Source organism: Colias eurytheme, chromosome 3 (assembly GCF_061535395.1).
Source record: "Colias eurytheme isolate Ceu_HAF_F1 chromosome 3, ilColEury1 Martin Lab GWU primary, whole genome shotgun sequence".
In the NCBI taxonomy this organism is placed as follows: domain Eukaryota; kingdom Metazoa; phylum Arthropoda; class Insecta; order Lepidoptera; family Pieridae; genus Colias; species Colias eurytheme.
In genome coordinates, this window is record NC_142982.1 from 2511430 (window position 1) to 2539341 (window position 27912).

At 33.4% G+C, this 27912-nt stretch overlaps 1 protein-coding gene and 1 non-coding gene across 4 annotated transcripts in view; both read right to left on the minus strand.

The window, feature by feature from the left end:
* Positions 1-2751: 2751 nt before the first annotated feature.
* The window catches only part of LOC149909394 (uncharacterized), a 54863-nt gene continuing 29702 nt past the window's right edge, over positions 2752-27912 (minus strand). For 2 of the 3 annotated variants that reach the window (XM_090119378.1, XM_090119377.1), the window contains exon 3: positions 2752-6079. In XM_090119378.1, coding sequence (XP_089975504.1) covers positions 2897-6079 — 3183 coding nt within the window. In that variant the 3' untranslated portion in view covers positions 2752-2896. Of the gene's footprint in view, positions 6080-6189; positions 6279-27912 lie in introns of those variants that run through there. The other variant, XM_090119379.1, reaches the window with a different exon arrangement.
* Positions 9345-9417, minus strand: TRNAK-CUU (transfer RNA lysine (anticodon CUU)). The gene has a single exon. It is a non-coding gene; the product is annotated as a tRNA-Lys (tRNA).

Consider the following 27912-nt stretch of genomic DNA (forward strand, 5'->3'; position numbering starts at 1 on the left):
CATTTCATTTGATCTGCTATAAAAAATAATACCTACACATGGAACTAAAATCATAGCTCCTATTAGTAGACAGATACATGCTCTTTTATTTAACATATATTTTTCATCGCTCTGGTTATAAAGAGCAAAGTTATGGTCGTTATAAGTGAAATTGTTTCAACCGTACCCAGTCTACCCTACTATAGCGGAGGTAGGTAAAAATTTGAACATAAATAGAAATTATATAAATGTTGTAAGTAATTAATAAATAGGTAAATACTTGATTTTGGCTGCGGGTTCATCTATAAAAAAGTTGCCTTCCAAAAACTATGAGCAGAATCGTGTTTTATATTTTTTGTTTTAAGTTCTTAACCCATAATAAAAAATATTATTATACTCCTAAGATTTAGCTCATTTTACTTACCAGTACCATCTATTGCAATAAAATTTCGCTCCAGCTCTATTACCATATTATTAACTAGAGGTACGCCCGGCTTCGCCCGTGGTACATATTTCGCAATAAAAGGTAGCCTATGTCCTCTCTCGGGTATCAAAATATCTCCATACCAAATTTCATGCAAATTGGTTCAGTAGTTTAGGCGTGATTGAGAAACAGACAGACAGACAGTTACTTTCGCATTTATAATATTAGTATGGATTATTCGCTTTACTCTGCGGTTATACCCGCATTGCTCCGCTCCTATTGGTCTTGGGGGATACCTAGGTATATAGCCTTCCTTCGATAAATGGGCTAACACTGAAATAATTTTTGAAATCGAGCTAGGTAGTCGTTTCTGAGATTAGCGCGTTCAAACAAACAAACTATTTATAATATTAGTATAGATATAGGTTTATAGTTTAAACTTTACCAGCTGTGCCCTGCGGTTTTACCCGCAGTGGCCAGTGCTCCACTCCTGTTGGTCTTAGCGTGATGATATATACCTATAGCCTATAGCCTTCCTCAATAAATGGGCTATCTAACACCGAAAGAATTTTTCAAATCGGACCAGTAGTTCCTGAGTTTAGCGCATTCAAACAAACATACTCTTCAGCTTTATAATATTAGTATAGATTTCTTCTATCTAGCTATATATCATCGCTAAGACCAACAGGAGCAGAGCAATGCGGGTGAAACCGCGGGGAACAGCAAGTATTAGATACAGGTAGTCGGTACACGGCTGTGCTTATTTAAATTTAGGTCGAGATGAAATCATTGTAAGTAAGTCTGTGGGATAAAACTTTAAATTAAAAAAAAATACTTTTCTTCATATACACGAATAATAAGTAAAGCTGATAGTAAGATATAATATGTAGGTATTTAATGCAAGTAATTAATAGATTTTTTATGAAAGATCTACTTAACTAACTAATAACAATAACAAACATCGAACGAATTTTAATAGATTGATATTAACTAATATAATCACGCAAGAAAGTTAAAATTTAAATATATAGTTATGTAAGTATATTAAAATATAGAATGATGGCACATAGAGCATCTGAGGTTCGAGCACTGAAATTATATAGTTTTCTAAGTACTGTGTAATTATTAATTATGTTCATGAAAATGTGCATATGATGCATTAATTAGTTGCCTCAATAATGACATACCACATGTGAGTAATGGATAATTAGGAAAATTCAATAGAAAAAATGCTTAATTAATTAATTAATTCAACCCTTTCGATAATGATTGCGCAAATTAATTAAACTTGTATATAAGTGCATAACTTTAATGCTAGGACATTATTCAGCCCTTGCCTTTCGGTGAAACAACTTGTGAAAAAAATGGATTTACATTTGCATTTGAGTGCTGCTTTCCGTGCCCTGGACTATAAGTGGGGTACACCAGTTGATTTGGACACTAATACAGACTTAAGAACATGTCTACCAGCGGAAATTGACCTACCTACAACTACGTTCTCCTCTGAAGAATATTTGAGAAAAATAAGAAGAGCAAAAGAAAGTTATAGATCAAAAGATTCCTGTAATATTATGAAATCAAAACGTTCTGTTCATTGGAATTTGGAAAGCGATAGATATTATAAGGAATACAATACAGTGAATGTTACGGAAAAAGTTTTGAACGATGTTGATCGTTCGGAAACCCTATGTTTGAATCTGTCAAAGAGTTCGTGGTGCAAACGTCAATGTAGAAAGGTGAAGAAGGTTTTAAAGAAGATAAAGCACAATTTGTCCAGGTTTTGAAATTAAAATTGTATATAAGACTGAAATTTAAAGATACGGAAGTATCTAACTAAGTAGTTATAAGTTATTTAGTTGATAAGGCATTGTATAGTATTGACATGTTATTGTAGTAAAGAATAAAAATGTAAGAAAGTATTTTGTTGTTTAATTGTTGTTATGTTTTTTTAAAAATAAATAATTTAAAATTATATGTAACGTATTTTATTTGATGATCTAATGGCACAGTGGTAAGTGACTGCATTTACCCAAATTCAATCATATTATGATTATTATGTACTAATAATACCAAAGAGACCAAAGGAGCCGGGTTCGATCCCTGGAAAATAATTTGCGATGTCTTTTGTTTCTCAAGTGGTAATTTATATTACCTATTATTTATTGTGCTTGTTTTGAAAATAAGTAAGTATGTATGTACAATGTACATAATTACAACATAAACGCTAAAGTAAGTTCTAAATTAACTTGTTTCAACATCGATACATCTAGTTTAGCACTAGATGGCGTTGTTTTAAATAGCAACATTTAATTATTCTTCATCATTCAATAATATAAATAAAAGACAAGTTCATTAGGTAAGGTATATTTTAATATAACTAATAAATATTTACATCAAAATATAAACATAAATACAGTAATATTATGCAGGCAAGTTCATTTTTACAATAAATAATTATTAACAAATAATATAATTAAACTATAGTTTATAATTTTACACATAGGGTTCAAAATATTTAATAGCAGTCGTCATAGGTTTTTCGTTGATTTTGTTCGTTGCGATGGGATTCCTTACGCGCATTTTTATATCTTTAGGTTTAAGTACACTTTTGTGGTTAGCGCTAGGTGGCCGCATACCTAAATAGTTCTTACTAGGCGAAAATAAAGACTTAGAACTAAGACCAGATGACTCTAGGAAGAAGTCAAAAGCTCCCTTAGTTTTATTTACAGATTCTGAGCTCAAAATCATCCTCGGCTCACACTTGACCGTGTTATACGAGCCACTGTTGCTCCCGGAGGAATTACTCGACTCGATGTCAGAATTCCTCACAGATTCAGTCTCTAAGTTCTCTATATTAGAAAGGAGATCAGGTTTATTAGAAAGCTTAGCATTTTTTGTGAGTCCCTTGTTTACCGCGTTATCGTGGCATTCGTGAAATACATTTTTTTCATTGTCATTATTCTCAACATTATTATTTAATTGTTTTTCAGGTACAGATATAACATGCTCAGTGACAACGTCGGACACGGAACCATCGCTGCTCCCAGAGCTAATGCGATATTCTTCGGCCACTATTATGTCGAGTTCATCATCAATTTTGAACTCCTCAAAATTTTGGGAAAGATCAAACTTGTCTATGTCTTCGAAGTATTCAGCTTTATGCTGCTCCGCGTTGCTAGTTTGAATTTTTTCCGTGACATGGTTAAATTGATTATCCAAGTCGGTCAGATTTATGCGTTTACCGCTTGTCTTGACTCCTTTATTTATTTCAGAGAGGATTGAAGACACAGTGTTGCCCATTTGTATCGAACCTCTTGGGTCAATTTTTGGTTGAAGAGAGTGTATAGTGAAATTAGCCAGATAACTGTTTGAAGGTGGAAAAGAGCGGTGATCTTCATTAGCCTTTTCATCCTCATCAGGAATAATTATCTCAGTGACTTGCGGAAGCTTTGGGATGTCCTTGTCACTGATTTTATTCTGTATTCTCGGCAAAGAGACCACTTTTGCCACACTGTTCCTTTGATTTGTCGAGTGAACTGGATACTGCTCATTATGAATTTCAACCGTAGGCTGCGTGAGAAGCATTTCTCTTTTACCGTTATTGACTACTGGAACATTTATCTCTGAAATGGAACAGTAGTCTGGTTCAACGATCTTCGATGTCACAACGTTATCCACGTTTCTCTTAACATCTGCAACCCGTTGATTAGCCGCAACGGCTTCAGAGTCTAAAGATTCTGCCAACGTTTTGACAGTTTCAGTTTTCCATTTAGCTGATAAGTTTTTCGGCTTAGGCGGCAGTGCAGGAGGAGTTCGTGGCACTTTTCTCTTGTTAAATATCTTCATAGATCCGTGGCTCTCTAATTTCGGTTCGAAGTTATTATTGTTCAAGTTACGACTTTCAATGTTAGCTGCGATATTCTTAACGATAGACCCTCTTATTTTGGGTACGTTAAATTTATCGCTGTGTGGTTCTGTAGGCGGCAATGGCACAGGCTTTTGCTCTGTTGATTTTGTGATTATTGGTTCATATTCATTACTGTAGATACTCTGTATCTCATATTGGAAGCCTTGTGCCGTGTTGGGCACTTCGTAACTGTGTTCAGATGCTGTCTCCAAACTGAATTTAACTATCTTGTTCGCTCTCTTGTCTGACCTTGGCAAAGTGTTGTTACCACCGGTGGGCCTTATTTTATCGTCATATGAAATGCTATTTAATGTTGAAAACTGAACGCGCTTAGTGGCAGCTTTAGGGCTTGGAGTTGTAGCTTCACTTGATTTAGAGTTATCATTACTACTGTCATCTAAAGAGTTTTGTAGCAATATTTGATTGACACATTCAAGAACAGGATTGTTTTTATATATTTCGTGTGGAGGAGTATCATCCGCGTCACTTGTACTAGCATACCAATTTTCATTGATTTCATTCAAGTTTTCTTGTTTAATTGATTCAATATTATTATTATTTTTGCTATCGAATCTTGTATCAACCATATCTTTTTTAAGCATATTATTGCACAGTACTTCGTTCTTTGCTGATATTATTTCAGCATTTATTATCCCACTGTTTAGTCCAGCTATTAAAACGTTATCACTATTAGGTTTTGAATCTCTATGATCCATACAGTCCATATCTTGCTCTTGATCACTGACATTACAATACCATGGTTTCTCCTCACCTTCCTCTGTAAGAACTTTATTTAGGAAAAGTTGTCTATTCGCCTTTATTTCATCTGATGCTTGTCTTTTAATACCATGCAACCTTTCTATTTTAGTTGAAAAAGGTTTCTCAGTACTAACGGCATTTTCTTGTTCCTTCTTCGCAGCTTCTCCGATGAGCTGGTCGATTTTAAGAGAAGCTTTTCTTATATCATTCGCTATTTGATTGGCAGTGACATCGTCATCATGATTGACTTGATAACTCATACCGAAACAATCTTCAGCGCTGCTGCTATTGTTTGTCTGATGGTTGTAAGATTTTTGCGTATTGTCCTGATGTTTGCCGTTATTCTTTCTACCTGAATATTTTCTAGATCTCCTAAAGACATCTCGTCTAACGAAAGCTTGTTTATTTTTAATAAACGTCCCTTTACTTCCTACACTAGCTGTATTACCCTCTTCACTCGAACTAGTATTACAGTACACTACATCATTTTTCGGTAATTGAAAACTCTTACTAAGCCTAGTATTCTTTTGAAAAATGGGCGGTGATTTCCTTTCCCGATAGCTACTACTTCTCACGAATGCGTTTGGGAATCTCGAATCTGTGCTCTCGAGACTTTGAAACTCTGGATCAGTTTCTATGTTTGTTTGCTCGCTCGTGAACCCGAGGAGCTGTTGGCAATTACTGCAGTACGACTTGCGTGCTTTCAGTTTGATTATTTCTTCATGCTGTGCCTTTATTATTTTTTCTTTGTGATGCAGTGACACGCGTACTTGTTTCTGCTCTCGGGTAAGACGGGACTCTAATAGCACAAGAGAACGAAGAACTAAAGCGAGTTGGTCTTGTCTGAGCCTTCTCTCTTGGACGGCTTGCTTCTCGTGCGCAGCTAAGGCTTGTCCAGCCTCCACTAACTGGTGGCGTTGCTTCAGGACGGATTCGGACTGCTGTTGCAACGCGCTTTTAACAGCGTCCAGCTCCCTTCGCAACTCCATTGCTTCTGAACTGCTATCCATCTGAAAAGAAAAAGAAATAAACGTTACTCTCAAATTTGTTGCTTATAATTAAATGTCAACCCGATTAAGATCGCAATTTAGCGGTAAAGACATTTCAATAGACGACTTACGAGGTAGATAAGTATAATGAAATGTCAAGTACGAGATATACACGTTTTTGCCGAAATTAATCATTGAACATGTGTTGCGCGAATAAATTCCTATGTCTGATTGAATTTGTACTTAGAATATGAAAGGTTTAACGATGTTATTGTATACTTGGTCAAAGTCTACGACGATAAGGAGGTCAATCGTAATGCGGGGCATCGTGAAATGTTATCGAAAGCGGAATCGAATGAGAATATCACGACTAATTTTGTCGATCGGCTTTACCCATGAAAGTTATATTAAATTGTAGTTTACAGACACACTTCTATATAAATAAAGCAAAAATTGATAATACTATGATGAATAATATAAAACAACAGTAAATTCTGAAAACTAGTTTGTATAAATACAATTTCTTCTTCTATTTATCGCTGTCTAAAAATCATAATACTAGACAGTAAAACGAGTACTATTAATAATTTTTTCTAACATTCGTATTAAATAGTAATTTTCCGTAAATAGTGTTAAAGTCACGCATAGAAACTAGTAATTTTATATATTCTTAGAGTAACAGCGTTCTGCTGACTTCGCATAACATTTGTTTTCATTTTAACTGGACTTTGTATTGTTTACATTCCGCTACCGTGTGTGTTTGTTATGTAATTTTACAAGTTCAATGTGATATTTGCTATTTTAAATAAACAAGTTTTATTATAAATTTTTGTAGAATAAATATACAATTTTTTTGGTAAGCGTATATAAGTTTCTTTAGGATATTGTTCAAAAGTCAATACCCTGGATCTTTTATGTTAGAATAAAGATAAATTTTACGTAGTAGATATTTGTTAATGATATTGCATTTATTTATAACAATAAAAAAAAAAAACTTATGAATAAGAGTCTCTTGATGACTTCCACGTTTTAATAAAAGTGCAGTATATTTATATATGTTACGGCTAAAGGTAGGTGAGAACATAAACTTAAGATTAGCCGGCTAAACTTAGGTTTATTTTCGACGAGGTGTTAATGTTAGTTTGTTCTATCTTTAGCCGGCTAAACTTAAGTGTAACCGCAGGCCCGTGGCTAAAAATGTCGGGGTGGGTAGATTTGGTTACTATAATACATGTAAGGAACAGGGCGAGTGTTTTCTGGCACTTCGCCGGCTGCTGCCGCAGCACGCTCGCTGCGCTCGCTCGGCTCGTGCGGGTCTTAAGAGTTCTAACCTAACCTAACCTAGCCACCAGCTTTCTGCCCTGAGTCGGGGTGGGTAGATTTGGTTACTATAATACATGTAAGGAACAGGGCGAGTGTTTTCTGGCACTGTGCGGGCCCCTCAAGCCCTCCACCGGCCCGGCGCTAACCAAATCTACCCACCCCGACATTTTTAGCCACGGGCCTGCGGTTACACTTAAGTTTAGCCGGCTAAAGATAGAACAAACTAACATTAACACCTCGTCGAAAATAAACCTAAGTTTAGCCGGCTAATCTTAAGTTTATGTTCTCACCTACCTTTAGCCGTGACATATACATTAAAATCATTAATATGATTGTATAAAATGATGATGACTATAATTAACGCGTGATTTAAATAAGTCTTGAGACACGCCCACGCAAAATATTAAATAGTGAGAAACTGAGAAACGAAAACGAAAGTTCGCCTTATTAGGCCTCCGTTACACATCACATTCTTATACTTTCTTCGAAGTTATTAAGGTAAATGCAGGCATGAATTGTAGCTGTTAATTTGATGGTTTAAAAAACTTTAAGTCAAGTAAGATATATGCAAAGTAAAGGCTAAAATTGTTGTAAAATTTAACAGTTTATGTGCGATGTCCCACTGTGTGTTATGGGTCATATTGCAGTTTTTTAACTGATCAAGTTGGTATAGAAATGTCAAAGACTTGATTGGCCTTCTGTTATAGGCAAAGTTTAAACTATCAATATTAAAGATAGTGTAACAAGGAAGCTAAGACTTATTCAAAATGATCATGGAAAAGAATTAATAAATAAGATTTTAAATTCTTGGAATTACTATACTATATTACATGTATGTATTAATAAACATTTTTTTCTACATCCATACTAATATTATAAATGCGAAAGTAACTCTGTCTGTCTGTCTGTTACTCAATCACGCCTAAACTACTGAACCAATTTGCATGTAATTTGGTATGGAGATATGTATTTTGATACCCGAGATAGGACAAAGGCTACTTTTTATTGCGAAATATGTACCACGGGCGAAGCCGGGGCGGACCACTAGTTTATAATATAACCTACGCAGCAATCCGGAAAAATTGTAACATCCAGTAAGATGATTTTAACTTTTTATATCGCAAATTATAATTCAAACGAAATAAAAGTTAGTTCAGTAGGTACCTACTTAATCATTATAAGTTAACGTACATCCATACTAATTATTTCCTTATAGATAGATACTTAATATGTTTCATATTTATTTCCAGAGTAGGTACCTATGTTTCTCAACATAATATTTTCTATCAGTGAATAGTTAGGTTTCTCATAAATTTTCTACGAAAATAAAATTGTTATTCTACTACTCTTCTACTATTATAAGCGCCCCAAATCCACTATATTTTAGCACTTGGTTAGTTATAACTTAACCCTATGTGCAATAATTATGTAAAAATGAAGGTCCGGTCCGCTCGTCGCAGCCTCATTAGCAGAAACTATCTAGTTCTTACACTATCGGATGTCTAGAGATGCATTTCTCAGTAATTCTAGATTTAGCTCTAACGGAATTTCGTATTCCAAGTTATCGGTTACTTAATCGTTGAGAAATCTTGGTAATTAACTGATTTCTGTGGTAGGTTTATGAGAAAATTGAGAACACTAAACAAAAAATAAGGTTATTACAATGTTGTCTGTTTTGTATGTTTATCTATGAGTTTAGCTGCGCTTACCTTAATATATTATTTATTTTGGTTGTAGTTTTCGTGAAATTGATATTTTGCTAATTGCTATAGTTTTTGAAAACTTGAAAATTACAATGTCGTTATTTCAATCCGTTCTTAAAAAACAACTGGTGGACTGGTTAAATAAGCTAAAATATATTATTATAAGATAAAATTATTATAATAATATATTTTATCTGAATGAAAGGCTGGCGAACGTGGCGTGAAAAGTACCGTAATAAAAAAAAATAAAAAAGATGTTCCGCCCAACGTGGGGCTCGAACCCACGACCCTGAGATTAAGAGTCTCATGCTCTACCGACTGAGCTAGCCGGGCTTGTCTGTACTCCTCAAAATAACGTATTAGTAGATAACATAACGTATATATGTTACGGCTAAAGGTAGGTGAGAACATAAACTTAAGATTAGCCGGCTAAACTTAGGTTTATTTTCGACGAGGTGTTAATGTTAGTTTGTTCTATCTTTAGCCGGCTAAACTTAAGTGTAACCGCAGGCCCGTGGCTAAAAATGTCGGGGTGGGTAGATTTGGTTACTATAATACATGTAAGGAACAGGGCGAGTGTTTTCTGGCACTTCGCCGGCTGCTGCCGCAGCACGCTCGCTGCGCTCGCTCGGCTCGTGCGGGTCTTAAGAGTTCTAACCTAACCTAACCTAGCCACCAGCTTTCTGCCCTGAGTCGGGGTGGGTAGATTTGGTTACTATAATACATGTAAGGAACAGGGCGAGTGTTTTCTGGCACTGTGCGGGCCCCTCAAGCCCTCCACCGGCCCGGCGCTAACCAAATCTACCCACCCCGACATTTTTAGCCACGGGCCTGCGGTTACACTTAAGTTTAGCCGGCTAAAGATAGAACAAACTAACATTAACACCTCGTCGAAAATAAACCTAAGTTTAGCCGGCTAATCTTAAGTTTATGTTCTCACCTACCTTTAGCCGTGACATATACATACTGTGGTACCTTCAAGGTTACCTATAAAAAAACTGGGTTAGATAAAAACTAAAAAGTTTTATATCGTATTTTAAACCTTGAGTTTACTAATAGAGTTCATATGCTTGTGTGCATAACTGTATATCTATATAAATATGTATAGGATATGATAGTAATAATATTTTGTATCGCAGTAAATTTTGGTTTTTGCTTTATTTGAGGCAAAATACCTAACTGAACCAATCTGACAAAACTGTTTTACTTGTAAAACAGTTTTGTATACACATAATAAAATCATATCAATCATAAATACATATAATAAAATCGTAGAAAAGTGATGTCTGTACAATGAAAATATAAAAAAAAACTTAGCAGGTGTTATTATTAAATCGATCCTGAACCCAAAACTGTAGTTAAAAAAATTTTTGTCTGTTTGTCTGTTTGTCTGTATGTTCGTGCACGCTAATCTCAGAAACGGCTTATCCGATTTAGATGCGGTTTTCACTAATATATTGTGGTAAGCTTCACTTAACATTTAGTGTTTATTTCATGTCAATCGGTTCATAAATAAAAAAGTTATGACCATTTAAGTAATCACGGCGAACATTTGCTAAGGCATTCTATACATGAATAACTTACATGAATAACTTTATTACGTAAATTATACGCTAAAGTTATTCCTTGACATGTCCAGATGATCATATCGAAAGTACCGTGGGGTGGGGGGGGGGGTTTAGCTGAGGGGGTAGTAGGGGGATCAAAGGACCTTTATTTCGATTTTTGCTCATAAGTCTAAAACCTGCACAAATAGCATTATGGTTACTTCTAGGTAAATTTTCTACATAAAATGTCTTTTAAATTATGTCGTAGGTATTATATTTTTAACCCCCAACGCAAAAAGAGGGGTGTTACGTCCGCTATGTGTGTTTGCGTGTCCGTCTGTGCAACCGTAGCTCGCTAACGGGTAAAACGAATTAGATGCGTTTTTTTTGTTACATTAGTTGTTCTTAAGTATAGTGTATCAAAATCGGTTCATCCATTTATTATATACTAGCAACCCGCCCCGGCTTCGCACGGGTGCATTGCTGATACTAAATACACTACAGAAAAGCTGTGAACGTTGTACATATATAAAAATATAGCGGCCCGCTCCGGCTTCGCACATGTATAAAATATATAGCCGGCGGGCGGCCGTTACCGCCGCAAACGCTACGTCCCGCAATTTTTAAATCTGTAATATCTTCGAAAATATTCACTTAAATCACACGGTGTAAAGGGCCATATAGATCTATATTAAATGAACAATGTATTCAAGATATTTAATTGGTTAAGGATTAATGCTGTATTGGTTAAAATCGCTTCTAAAATTAGCCATTATTTGTCGTAAAAATTAAATGACAAAAAAAAGTTATTCTGGGTTATCCATAAGAGATCGACATATACCATCGCGGACTTTTCTGTAGACCTTTTCAATGTGTATAATACCATATAATACTTAGTACATTATTTTGATAAAACTCGTAGGGTTCAGCCTGCGTTTGCAATGTAAGCGGAAAAAATGTAATTTTTTACGACATCACATTAGAAACCTCAAAAATAACAGTACTTCTCCACTATTTAATCGATGTTATTATACATATAAACCTTCCTCTTGAATCACTCTATCTATTTAAAAAAACCGCATCAAAATCCGTTGCGTAGTTTTAAAGATTTAAGCGTACAAAGGGACATAGGGAAATAGGGACAGAGAAAGCAACTTTGTTTTATACTATGTAGTGATAGGGGTAAAAGTGGGAATGGAAAAAATGAATGTTGTCAGTTATACCCAAGTGATATAGGTATCAAATGAAAATAGACGACCTGTCAGAAACAATTAGTCAAATTTTATCAAAATCGGTTCATCCATTTATTTTATATAGGGGTAAAAGTAGGAATAAATAAATGAATTTTATCAAATATACTCAAGTGACGTATCTAATGAAAGACATGACGTGTAAAGTACAATAAGACATATTTTATCAAAATTGGTTCATCCATTTATATATATATATATATATAGGTATTAAAGTAGGTATTAAAGTAGGATATAGGTATTAAAGTGGGAATAAAAAAATGAATTTTGTCAAATTGGGTATATTTGACAGTGGCATATCAAATGAAAGGGCATGACATGACGTGAGAAGTATAATGAGGCAATTAGGTATTTAATCAAAATCGGTTCATCCATTTATTGGATTATAGCGGTAAAAGTGGGAATGAAAAATCGAATGTTGTCAAATAATATACTCAAGCGGCATATCAATTGACGTCTGAATTACAATTAGTCATGTTTTATCAAAATCGGTTCATCTGTTTATTACATATAGGGCACCTTAGGGGTGATATAGTGGGGATAAATAATCCAAATGGAGCACCAAACGAAAGGATATGACGTGTACATATATAGGTACAATTAGACATGGTTTACATCAAAATCGGTTCTGCCATTTACTAGGGGTGAAAGGGAAAAGTTGAAAGTCTGTGAAAGTAGCTCAGTTTAGTAATAAATTTTACTAACAGTTATTTTGTGTTATTATTTATTTTATTTCTTAACTGTAAAATAATCTGTAAGTACTTATAATTTAGTTGTTTATGGTAGTACGTGTTTCAAGACGTGTTTACTCAATAATTGTGTATTAATTAGTAACTACTATGCAGTCACTATTCCACGCGGACGAAGTCGCGGGCACAGCTAGTGTGATAATATGTATTATCGAACCTTAAACTCAGAGATATAGTACCTATAACTCAGCTAGCCCGCATATCTCAAAACCAGTCACCGTGAAAGCCATATATTTGTTTTCTTTAGATTCCACTGTTAGGGATGTGAATAGCCTGGGTCAGTTATGTAGGTTAGGTGACCACTGAATACTAGAATTCTAGATGTAAAAGTAAAACTTGTGTAGGAATGTCTAGTACATTTTCTTGGGAAAGTTTGTGTGATTGTAACTCGATCACGCGTAAACTATTAAATCGGATAAAGATTTCTCATGTGGGTGGAATTAGGTTTTAGGTCTAACCTTAAGAAAATTCTTGTAAAGATGAATTTATTTTCAAGTTAAGATCCATACATATATTTTTTTGTTATTTATGTTTGAATATAATGCAGTCTGAAACAAGTGAGCTGTGTTAGAAAAGTTCCAACGACTAGATAGATTAGGTAATAGGTTATTCCAGATACTCGTAAGTCGTAATATTCATGATGACTCTTTCAGGTGCGGTTGCAGTTTTTACAAAAAAATATAATAAACCATACCATAAACTTCGATAGCTTTCAAGTGCATCGAACACCAAAAACAGACGTCTTATTAAAAACCGCTGCATGTGTGAAGGTTCATCCGGTGGACCTTGACCGCGCGTACGGATGATTCAGCACCGTATGGCACTGTCCCGAAGCAAGGCCGACTGACCGAAAATATAAGGTCACTTCACATTGCAGACGTTTATGCCGCACGGTTGATGATCGATTGATACGCATGCAGTGAAATGTTAGACGGTTAGAGATAACGGAGTTAATTCTTGTGCAAGTTTTTGAAGTACTTACGAGTTAGTTTAAATAAAGATGAATAATAATATTAAATTTCAAATTAAATAGGTGAAAAATAATAAATATTGGATATATGTAAATAATGTAAAGGAATAAATATTATGTTTTAATTTAAACTTTAAAGCTTGGCCATAAAAAAAAGGAAAATTAATGGAGACGCTCATTCTTATGCGAATAAAAGCAATATTTGATTAGATATCTTTTGTTCATAAATTACAGAAATTTAAGGTCAGATTCTAGTTGTTATAAGACGTAGTTTTATTGAATTGGTAACATTAGAAAACCAAGTATGAAATGCGACAAGTGAGTAAAGCTAGATTTTCTTTCTAGTAACATTAATCAAGGTTGTTAAATGAAATTAAACGTAGAAGTAGCAACAGCCGTGTCGTGTCGCGCATAACTCAAATATTTCTAACCGGCATAACTTTCTTTGTACGTGTTTTATTAAATACCTGTTTGAAGTATGATAATTAATGTTTCATATACTTGATTATACTTTAGTTTTATTGTAAACAAATCTTTAATTTTAAACTTTGCAAAATAAAGCAAAAAATTTACTAACGTTTTACCTAATGTGTTTCGTATGTTCTCTAAATTAACTTGAAGACAATCTTTTATTCTTTTTATTACAATTAACTTGAAATATTTCCCATATATTCTAATCTATGGATATTATTATAATGAATAAATTATTACCGTTTTGAGAATTTAAAATTTATAATTATTCATACATTTATCGCGTTTATATTACAGTTAGTTAATAGCGTGTAGTGGTGTGGCGTGACTTTACCGTATTTTACGATGCCTCAAAGAAAATTTTCTATTATTATTGTAATTCAAATTATTCTCAAGGTTTGCTTAGATCTTTGCGTGTGATAAAAGTATTGTAATTAGAGATTTCTTGTATGAATATTTAGAACTTATTTATTATATCGATATTACTTATAATGAGTACCTAAGTGAAACACTTTTGAAAGTTTTTAAATATATTTTAAAGCTGAAGAAAATATAATAACTGGTTTGACAAAAATAAAAAATAGCAGCAAAAAACATTTATGAATCTAAACTCTAGACAGAATAAGATGAATGAAAAGATAAATAAATGAATAATAATTTTTGGAAATATCAATAATTTGTTCTCATTATGTTAATGTTTTAATCTTGGTTACTAAAGACTGATTTTTAATCGCCATAATATTATAACAGTCGAGTCTACTAATTTAATTTTAAATATGGGAAATATTTCCCATTGAATTTTTTACAATACCATTGCTACATTCGACCCTCCGAATTCCGATGAAGATAGGAAATACATATATGTACACTATTACAATGTTAATAACGTTTTTAATATGCAATCTGAATAATATTTTCCGCAGCTCATTTTCATGAATTTACTTGTATTATTACCATATGTATTTATAAGTCTAAATGTTTTTTACAAACCTATAATCAATATCAATATAAACATTAAACAAAATCCTCTATTAATGAATTACAAAATAATAAATTCATCGTTTATACTTTTCCGGAGCGTCAAGGCGATCCACTTTGCTGCCAAAAGCCAAAAGGTGATTTATTGTATTGAAGAGGAAAACGTTTCGAGGTTATATCGGTTAGCTATAAGTTTTGTTTATTCATGTGGACTGCATTTTATTTTTATTTATGACGAAAATACAGAGAATGGTGTCATTTACTGTTGGCATGGCAAACGAATGGAATAGGTAATATTATGTAGACTTTTCTTGAAATAATATAAAAATACATAAGGATAATAAATAAAAATTAAATACATAACGACATCCGCAGGGTTGCTGGTTAAAACTGGCGACAACGAGCGAACGACCGGGCTCAGTGGAGTGCCATGAGTCATGAGTCATGACTGAGGCCTATGTTCAGGGCTCAGTGGAGTCATGACTCATGACTGAGGCCTATGTCCAGCAGTGGACGAATGTAGGCTGATAATGATGATGAAGGATTATGATTGTAGAATTGTAGAAGGTTAATACTTTTCACAGTCTTTGAATAAAACTGAAATAGTATTTCATACTATACTAGTTAGCTACTATTAAGTATTCTGTGACTATACCCAAAATAGAACATTTCCAATGTTTTAGGACATTTGTCCTATCTATTTGAACCCTATTTACATATATAAGTACCAATGGTCTCAATTTCTTTCATAAACTTATATTCTCTGTCTTATCCTTTAAGGGGGATCGGAAACTACACTTATACCACCACCCAAGTATTATGGGGAGAAATAAGAATTGCCATAGCATGCTTTTCAATGTAGATAGAAGCCACAGAATAATTCAAATATACTTTTTATTATAATGTATTTCAATATAAAGAGAAGCCAACACGGTTCACAAGCCGACCTGTCCATAAGCATTGTTGTGAGGGCAAATGTTAGTAGGTCGATGGAAAGTTGGGGCGAGTTGAGCGTCAAACTTAATATGTAGATGTTTACATTTATGTGATATTGTGGGAATTTTGTTAGAAAGCTATGGGGTGTTTTATTTGATGTGTTATTAGGAGACCATTTTGAATTTTTCAAATCTATCGCACTAATCTCAGGAACTACTGGTCCGATTTGAAAAATTATTTCGGTGTTAGATAGCCCATTTATCGAGGAAGGCATTATCATTACGCTAAGACCAACAGGAGCGGAGCCATGCGGGTGAAACCGCGAAGCGCAGCCAGTTTATTATAGTAATTAGGTCAAAATTATCGGTTTACAGATTATTTCTGATATGTACCTTCTGATGAATTAAAAAAAATATTTATTTTTTCATGGTTATTAAATTTATGTGAGCACCTAAATTTATAAACCTAGTAAATCTGTAAATACAAAATTGCATTCAATGCCACGCAATAATTTCTTAGTGTTAATTTGTTTGGCTTCCTACTCTATGTCTTTAATAAAGATCGCCCATATTATATTTCCTTCAATATCTACCTTGTACGGATCTACCCTTTTTTTAAATGGGGAAATCTTCCAAAGATACCCACGGCCCCCGGGGAAGGAGCCATGGGTTATGTCGGATTCTTACCGACTAAAACCCCACTGTGTTCCGTCTAGCCACTTTATAGATGGGGCCGCGGGTATTGGTTGGAATTCTTCCGTGACGTACGGATCTACTCTGCTACAGTTTTATTATAAAATTATGACATAAACTATCTTTTCTATCGACTTTGATTATCTGTCAACCGGAAGGTCCTCCGTTTTATACTCGACCAAAAAACCATTACCGGTCTACGGCTTTCTATGACAAAACAAATTAATCTCATTCAGTAACGATCAATAACACTTTCTCGATAATTCGATGTATCGATGACTCACGAATCTATCTAGTGAGGAAAGTAAACTGACCTTATTGCTTTCAATTCAGAAAGTAAATCATGAATAATTAAATCATTTAATATTTTTGTAGTAATCACTTATAGGTCCGGAGATACAGACAGAAAATATTGGTTCATTTGTACCAGTATGGCGGTTCTTCAGGAGTCTGAGTAGGCAATGACAAAATCGACTTACTGTTTATACAATGGGTACGGAGAAGTGTATGATTAAACATGAAATATCGAGTAGCTTTGATAAATAGTTTCCTAAAAAGTGGTACTTAATTTTTCATGTTTCTCAATTCTCATTTAACTAATTTAGTGGCTATTATTTAAAGAATAAACATAAAAATACAGATGCACATTCAGTTACAGGCTAGTAATAAGATTTTCGTAGGTACAGGTAGATCAAAATATGTAATATGAATTATGCTTTTTAAATAATAATTAATTGTTAAATCAGACTCTCTCTTATCTATGGGAATACAAAAAACACAATATTCAAACATTTATCTATAATTCTTATTTCAAAAGTTCTAGTTAACAAAAATCTTACTCGACTTAAATCAAGAATTTCATTTTCCCTTTACATTTGAAGTACTTATATCACAAGTACAGCATTAAACTCTAAACGGATTAAGGTTATAAAGTACTTAAGCAATACTTACATCACAATACGCAGTATATTATTTCAGAAAGCTGGCATTATAGCAGAAATTGTCGCAGCGGGGCGCCATCTTGGATTTAAGATTGATGTTTTTAGTCTATTGTGGTGATCGCATTTAAGGGTTATGTAAGCGTAATTTTACATTTTTATTATCTGCTTTTACTTTAATATAGATAATTTACAAAATAATAACGAAATGCAAAATTATATATCGAATTGTGTCTGAAATCGTTTGACCTGGACCAAATTATGTTACTGAAGTAATCGCTTTATCTCGACCAAATTATGTTTTGTACATCTTTTTATGGCTTTGTAATGCTGGTGACTTCAATTAAATAAGTGTTGAACGGAAGTTAACTTTAAATTCATTTGTGTATCTTTTTGAAGCAATTGACAACTGAGAACTCCTGATATTCTTTATCTATGTGAGAAAGTTAAAAATTATAAAAAAATTTAAGTATTAAATTGCCTACTGTTATACTAAATATGAATCTGATTATTTCTTACTAGCTTTCCGCCCGCGGCTTCGCCCGCGCAGTCAAAGAAAGACCCGCATAGTTCCCGTTCCCGTGGGAATTCCGGGATTGCGTCATTTTCCCGGGATAAAAAGTAGCCTATGTCCTTTCTCGGGTATCAAAATATCTCCATACCAAATTTCATGAAAATTGGTTCAGTAGTTTATGCGAGATTGAGTAACAGACAGACAGACAGTTACTTTCGCATTTATAATATTAGAAAGTATAGATTAAATACAACTAATAATACTAAATCTAGCACAATTAGTGAATATAGACTAGTTCAATTATTAAACCTTATTTTTTATCATAACGCAAAAACCATACGTTACTTCAAAGTTCGTTTCCCACGAACACACCTCACCTTAGGGTTTTTGCGAAAATATTTCTTGATTGAATACAACCGTCACCCATAGATTTAAACGATTATATTAACCACTACCCGTTACGATATAGGCATTTTAATTGAATTCCAACATCGCAAAAACAAAAGGTCAGATGCGCACGCGCATCCATCGAAGCGTGCTACGAAGGGTTGCTTTTTGTGTAGAAAAACCGTTGGCAAAAGAAGTTATTGTTTAGGTGATTTGTAAAGCTTTATTCTAGTTCTAATTAAAACGTGTTTAACACTGAGTACATACAATTGAATGCTGTAATTAGTGCAGTGTGAAACTGTCATTGCTAGTAATTTGTTTGAGGCTGAGCCATTTGAGAATATCCTTTATTATTATCATACATTATAGGGTATTTTACTGTTACCTAATAATATTAGCACGAATAATCATGCAAAAATATTCACCAAATATGATAAATATCTTTACAATCTTCTATTTAAGTAATCTACATCGAAGATAAATGTATTTTTAATGTATTTTTTTTACTGAATATTAACATATTTACACTTTTGAATACATAAATCTCATTCTGTACACATGAACACATGAACTCCCGAGTTCTTAAATCGATCGAAAGCTATGGATTTCATAAACTACCACAATACATCAGATCTTAAACCTCACACTTAGTAATGTGGAAACATCATCTCACATCCTGTCTGAATCCCATACAAAGATTGGCTAAGCCGTGTCCCAGTTAGTAATCTCACTACATCGTGGTACATCTTAATTAGTGACTTATGACGTCACAATGCAGTAGAGTGTAGTTTAGTGCAAACAATGAGTTGAGCAAGTTGTGTGCGATATTGGGAAATGAACATATTACTTTGGATGATATTTCTTTATGTAGAGCAGTTATTTTTACCCTGTTTTTGCTTTGGAATGTTCTCTTTAATATTGAGCATAAGTTATATTCCTAGATATTATGGTAGAGTGAAACATTGATTTGAATATAGCGTTATTCGTCATACGAAAAGGGATTTTTCTTTTTTCAAAAGTATTCTAGATTCATCAGTTTTGATTGCGCAGACATTATAACCAAGGTTATATGCTAGTTTCTTATATTACGTTATATTGAGCGAATATATTATGTTTTGTTAATTAGATCTTAGTTAATAACAAAAAAGCTTCCAGCAGAAACACTATAATAGCAAAAGCTATTAGCTATTTCAAAACTGATTTATATTACATTTCAAAATAAAGACTCAAATAATTACCGAAGCTTATGTTTTGAAAAATAGTATTGACCTCAAAACATTTAGACGGACCAATAAATTACGGTATAAACAAGATAACTGTTTCATTCATAAAATAATTAACATTCAAACAACCTATTAGTTATTAATTTATGAAACTATACCACTTTTAGAGGGCGTTTATCTATACATATAATAAATCTGTAGAAGGGTCAATTCTGTACATTGAAAATATTGAAAAAATAAATAGCAGGGGGTGTTACTGGATCGATACCAAACCCAAATATGTGATTAAAAAAATTTTTGTCTGTCTGTCTGTCTGTATGTGAAGGCATCACGTAAAAACTAATGGTTCGATTTCGATGAAACTTGGTATAATTATACCTTATTATCCTGGGCATAAAATAGGATACTTTTTATCCCGGAAAAATACGTAGAAATAAATAAATCTTAATTTTTCCGCGCGGACGGAGTCACGGGCGGAAGCTAGTTAAATAATAAAAACGTTTTCTTGCTACTGGATTATTAATTAACTTCTATTTAAAGTTTTAAACATCCCTAAATCTATACTCCTATACTACTATTATAAAGCTGAAGAGTTTGTTTGTTTGCTTGAACGCGCTAATATCAGGAACTACTGCTCCGATTTGAAAAATGATTCCACTTCTAGATAGACCATTTATCGAAAAAGACTATAAGGCTATATATTATTAAGCTAACACCAATTGGAGCGGAGGAATGCGGGTAAAACCGAGGGGTACAGCTAGTATAGCATATTCATACATCATACACCTGTATACTATGATCATACAGTTGGTTGCTGTTTATTTAGGTTCGCCCACACGGTGATTTTGGGATAGTAAAAGTGTGAAAGTAACTACAATGTCAACATCTTATATCAAACATAAGATGATATGATGTGTATGGGCAAATGAATATTCACAGGTCACACACACAAACAAACATAGTCACAGGCAAGAATGTGAATTGCAGAATGTTACAAAATAGAGTTACAAATGTTGTCCTACGATACCTCTACGTAATGAGATCATTTCATTTTACACGTATATTGTGAGCTTGAATTGTAATGGGTTACAAGAGAAAAATCTTTGTAAAGAACAAATTAAGTAAATGGATCTCAAGTATCGTTGGCCTATACGTCTATTACAGACGGTTTATGGTGCTATGAATGAGCAATGCTTTTGGTGTCCAAACAATCCAATGCGAGATCGACATACTTTGACCCCGTAGGAGCTCCTTGTGATAATATAACTGTCTTGTTGGTATTCACAGACATTGCAAATTTAGAACAAGCTCGTGAGAACTTGTCAATCATTGCCTGGAGGCTGGATCTCAAGTATCAATAGTAAAAATCCGTATTTAAACAATTCATTCCACAAATTTTTTAAGGAATATTAATACTGTTAACCTACGTTTTAAATTGGATGGTTTTTAATTATATGCATATGAACGCGCACATGTAAGGAAAAAAAATCAATTTGTTATTTTAGCACCGTCCTTGTTTGACTTTTTGTCTAAGTTCAATGACCAATTATTAGATGTAAATGTAAGGTGTAATAACAACCTTCACTATAATTTCCTTGAAGAATATTATTTATAAACATCAAAAATTGTATAGAAATAAACAAATTAAGAAAACTAGCTTTAGGATTTTTGGCCGGTTGTATATTATATACTAATATTATGAAGCTGAAGAGTTTGTTTATTTGAATGAGCTAATCTCAGGAGCTCCTGGTACGATTTGAAAAATTATTTAGGTGTTAGATAGCCCATTTATCGAGGAAGGTTATATGCTCAACAACATCAACCTAAGGCCAACAGGAGAAGAGCAATGCGGGTGAACCCGCAGCTAGGTAGTATTTATATAAGTTTTACCGTGCCTTCTGCCTATAACTAAGTATAATTCTAATAAAATTTCATTGTTTTTCATTGCACAATTATTTCCTTAAAACAAAGTAATTTCCCGTTTAATTGTATAAGTGCGTACTTACGAGAGCATCTTTATGCAACTACAATGAAGCAATTTGCATGCAGCACGCAATATAAACTAAATCATTAGTACCCTTTCCAGTATTTAGTGGAACAAAAAATAATTACAAAACAGAGAAAGTGCGTAGCGTTTTGGCTGAAGATCGAATAGAAAGAAGTTTTAAAATACTACACAATTGGGTAGGGTTGCATCTCAATCGTTACGGTCTTTTAGGGACTATAATTATAATTTGGCAGGATAACATTTTCTTTGTATCTTACAGGTAAATTGGCTTACTTATCACGAAGATAAGGAGAGCGTTGACACTATAGTTGAGAAGCTTTGGTCATTCCTGCTTCCAAAGCTTATTTTGATAGAGTCACATATACTTAGGTACTTTAATTGTGTTTTATATTTGCCTAGTATGAATTATAGTTTTTGAAAAGTTAATTATTATTTATATTAAACAGTTTTTAGGAAAGAATCACGTCTCTGAACTAAGTATCACACCAGTCGCCATAGATTACTTACAACAAGGCAGTCGAGAGAAAGTATTTGTCCTTCATTCACAGGTCTTCTAAAACAATTAATAACAAATGTTTTCCAGACGTTTAAGATAAAACCCCTAATTGTGTTGCAGACAGATGAAGTGTCAGTGTCAAAGTAATAAATCTTTAGTTTCTCTACCCCCTTTCTACTACGGAAGACAAAAGCTATTAACCTAAAATGTCTAATCTATACCACTCTATACTAATATTATAAAGCTGAAGAGTTTGTTTGTTTGAACGCGCTAATCTCGGGAATTACTGGTCCGATTTGAAAAATTCTTAGGAAGGCTATAGGCTATATTATAACATCACGCTAAAACCAACAGGGGCGGAGCAATGCGGGTGAAACCGCGCAGCACAGCTAGTTAGTTTATACAAAGCAAAATACCTAGGGAATATTAAAAATATTATGTAGAGTAACACATTCTCAGACTATATGAATACGCGTGTAAAAATATATTGCTCGTGATATTTTAAATATTTAAATTTAGCATTCTACTAAAAAAAAACAAAAGAAAGAATAGGCTTTAGCCTTTAATTGTATCACTGAACTTTAAATTAAACCATATTGTTTTGTTTTCGAGCGATGCACGTCATCAACAAACCAGACAAAAATTTAACAATAAAAAAATAAATCTGGTACTTATGGTTAGTCTGAACAAATTCGTATATAAAATAATAAACATAACAATTCAACGGAAAAAAGAGCACACGTGTCAGAAGTGAAACTTCTTCGGCAAGATTCAAAGATACCAAAATCGTCGCCTTACTCCATGACGTGATGGTATTGCCATGACGCGATCTTAAAATTTTACTCTTGAGTGAAAATTAAATGAATTCTTTAGAAGTGTACCTATAGAAAAACTGGCGCCACACTAAGCCCATAATTTAGCTTCAAACTATAAATAAAAACCATTCAACAACTGACACGTTTTTTGGTAAGTAGGTTAAAATGAATATTCATTTGACATTAGAACAAAAATGCAGCATTGTTCCTTCCATGTATGCATGAAGTACCGTTAAGTTGTGGTTAAGTTGTATGTGGGTTAACGAAATTCGGCTTAACTGATTTTAGCTTAATAACGATAAGTATTGGAAAGTAAAATTAATAGTGAGAGGATTTTGAAGTTGTTTTTGTTTTTTTTTTTTATTTTGTTGACATTTGCATCGAGGACGAATCGAATATAATATTCAATTAAATATGTTGTTGTTACAAGAAGTAATTAAATATTGATATTAATTTAATATTGTATTGTTAACTAGCTTTAGGCTGCGACATTAGCTACTACTCCGACTTCGTTCGAGTCAACGAGTACACGGTCTATGACACAGTATTACAATATTATTTCCTACAGTAAGGAATCGCCTTTGATGTCGCGCGATGCCGCCGCCAGCGTAGGTTATTACGCTGCCACACGAAAATACGCTAGGGTTGCAACAAATGGGAAATAAAACAATTGTGATTATTAATATTATGATGAAATCTTTATTCATATGTACATTCAAAATAATTGCGATTATTAAATCTGATGTAATTATTTGTTCATAAATATATAATTACAGATATTGCACTGCTAAATATTATTTACGTGGACACTTTATTTTTGGATGTTCTTAATTGTATATTATAACATTTAACTAAGTAATGCATTCGCATTGGGATATAAAATCTGATTAGAAAATAATGAGGACAACATATACATAGCTTTGATTTTAATTCAACAGATACGATTAATACAATCTTTCTGAAATATTGTTTCCTTCTGGGATTTCAATGTAGATTTACATCCGTAAACCGAACAGTTTGTGCGCGCCATAATAGAATATGTAAGTACCTATGTATAATAAAATTATTACACAAAAAATACGACTGCGTCATCCTTTCGCGCTAGGTAAAGCAAACTAAGCGTGTTTGCTTTACGCGGCCCGCGTCGCCCGACCCCCGCCAGTTCCCCTCCGTTTCTCTGCACAAGTACATTCGTCGCACTACTGTAGGAAATAATGGTAATACTGTGGTCTATGACGTCTAGGGCAGTCATTATATATTTAGACTAAAACTTTAATGCATCTATTCCGATGAAAAATATATTGTTACTCCTTTTCAATACAAATAAATATACCTAGGTCAATTTTGAAATTAATAAATGAAAGAAAGAAAGATTCCTATTTTCATTTAAAACAACACGATAAACAACACGAAAAATAATGTTATTTTAATTGGTTTATTATTTCAAAATTTCAAAATGGAAATAAACGACATCTTGAAAAATAATAACGCATAAATTATATCAACGTTAGTGCATAAATAAAAGAATAAAGAGAATAAATAATGAGAAACATTACTGCAATGTACTAGTTTTTTGCAAAAAGGAATGTATAATTTGAAATCATTTCTAATGCATGCATTATTGGCTCATAGTCATCCAATGAATTATTCAGTTATTTGGATCGATATAACTCAGATATTTTCGTAATTTAAATATATATTTATGTTTATTTTTCTAGATTATGAAATATGAAACACATTTAAAAATAAGCAAGTTTATATTACATCCATTCTTTTGGTATTTATATAAAAATGTTTAAGAATAAGTAGACCATGAAGAAAATTCTTGGAATAATACTTATGTCGGCACCTATGGTCAGCACAAATTTTTTTTTTGAAAGTCACATAGTAATTTTAGTAGCTATATAGTACGTTATGTATATGTAACAACTAACATACAATCTATACAATTAATTATTTCGAAAGTACGTAAATATTCGATAACAGACAGTCAAAATAATTAACCATTACATAACGTACAAATTGAAAAAAAAAAAAATAATTAAAACACATATAAACTTTTCCAATTCCAAACTCTGAAATAACACATATTATATTATACCTAACTGTATTCGTTCAAACGATTATCAACATTGCCAATTTAAAACTCCGAAACAAACTGTAACTCAAATGATGCTTCGATAATAACTCAATACAATACAATAGTTGCTGGAGCATAAAACACATTTGAAATCTTGCAATATGTTTTATTAGGCCACACGCTAAACCGCATATGCAAAGCATAAAATGGTGAAACCAAGTTCACATCTCAGTTCACATTTCCTTGTTACTAAATCAGAAAACAGTCTGACACGGTTATGTTTTAGCATTAGATTAAGCAGTTTACTTTGGCTTTAAGATATGGAACAAACGAAGTAAGCATTTGATTAAATATTGATTTAGTAAATATAGTTACAAAGAAACGAAATAAGACACATTTGAAGATGTAAACTCATGAAATTATTGTATAATCCTAGATAAGTGTACATTGAAATATGTCCTTTAAAAGTGGTTCAAAATTGAGTTTAAAGGATTCGGTTACATACACATACAGATTACAGATGAAGCTACTAAAAGCGTGTTAAAGAAACATTTAATTGATTGTTAAGTAGAAATGGTAGTGTACGAAAGAAGACATTATGTTAGCGAAGTTATTACACAATTTAGCAATACCATACCCATGAGTACGTTAATGCCTATCAGCATGGAGGTTAGAGACCTGTAGAAGTAGGGTATACCTTTAAACACGATACGCACAGTGAACACGGAGAACTAAAGAATTTACTAGACGTTGAATTACATTTTTATGTAAATACTAGAGGTCCGCCCCGGCTTCGCCCGTGGTACATATTTCGCAATAAAAGGTAGCCTATGTCCTTTCTCGGGTATCAAAATATATCCATACCAAATTTCATGCAAATTGGTTCAGTAGTTTAGGCGTGATTGAGTAACAGACAGACAGACAGAGTTACTTTCGCATTTATAATATTAGTATGGATAGATAGATACTAGACTTGGTAAACCCTTGTGAAATTCAACGTTCCATCGAACGAAGAAATGACATGAAAATAATTTATTACATACCTACCTTTTATACGATAAAGAAGTTTTACTGTTTGCGATACGAAACACTATATAAATAGATAAGCTGAATTGTCAACAATTTTCTTTGTTAGTTGTTAAGTTAATTATTTAGATGCGGGCAAGTAAATAGAACCGTTAACATTATCACTATCAGGCACACCAATACACGCTCCACGATTCCCCTTCTCTATTGTAAAAGAAGTTTCAAAATTTCACATAAATACTTTGTATGAATAAACTAGTCCATACTATCTTGTAGCAATACTTGTAACAAAGTCCATTATAAGCTCATGTACACCGGTCCTTACCCCCGCATACTTGATCAAACGCTTTGTAAAGATATATCGGCTTATAATGCTTGCAGGTATTACACGCTAAATCGTCGCATGTCATATTTCCGTTCCATATTGTAATAGGATCGTCTAAGTAGTGCTTCCTTAAGAAACCTTATGCTATGCACACTACCTGAACACGTGCGATACTGTGTTACGTTGGAGTCACGTTAAACGCACACTTGTTATAAAACAGCTGAGAGATAAAGCGTTAATAATAAAACGTGTAATTTTGAACCACGTGGTATATGTTCACGTGATGTAATGACTACTTAAATATCGATAAAAACTAATGAAACACTATCTCTGTTAAAAAATTTAAAAGTGAAAATTTTGCTTGTCACTGAATATTATTATTCTCTTTCTAAGCATACCGTTTCCAACCAACACCGATCTTAACTCTCGAACTTATTACACTGAGAACTACACAATCAAAAGCACGATGTATGTTCGATAACATAACTACAAAAAATACAACAAAAAAATCAAATAAGTAGTAATTATCTAAGATTCTAATAAACTTGGTCTCGTTGGCTCGTCTTTGACTACGGCTTCGGTATGAACTCAAACACAGTGCCCCAATCAAAAGTACAAACAACAGAAACGTGTCTCCACATTTTCCTACCGGATAAGCCCGCATGTGGAACTAATTGCTAAGGGTCTGAACGTTGGAAAGGTGGAAGGGCGAGGACGTGTCTGTTTTGTTGATCAGTTAGCACGCGACAACCTCCAGCCATTATTTATAAATGGCTGATAAAACGAGGGTTATGAGGCTATTTGCCCTGCGGTGGAGTAATGAACAACTAAAGAGAAACCCTAATGGACGGTAATAGTATGCTTGGGTCTCTGAATTGCATTACGATTTAGAAGTAAATCAGTACTGAGATCATAAACAAGAAAATATTTATAGTTGAGAATATCGCGAGCAACTTGAAAGTACTAGATCGTAGATCGTAGCATAATTTATTCTATAAACAAGCTGCCATTGTTATAAGAATAACAAAAACAAACAATGCGAAACATGTTTGTGTATCTCGTGAAGAACCACTGCGGAGTAAACAAAAACGATTTAGCTTAAAGGACAATCACGATTCAACGATGAAAGTACAGATAATTCTAACAAGATGTGAGGCGAACGTTTGTGACCTTTCATATGAAATAAACAAACATGTGTACGGTTCAACTTTCATTGTAGTATTTTGATGTTATTGTACTTATACTACCGAGAAAAGTAAAGATCCGGAATAGCCAGTCTGGTGCTCTTTGTTTTCACCAAGACAACGAAGATGTTCGTCAATTAAAAAGAGAAAGATTATGTTTCAAAGATATTACCAAATTAGCTATGTTATCCTAAACAAGTATTAGTGTTTTTCCAGGACAATGTATCTGCTTAAAATTA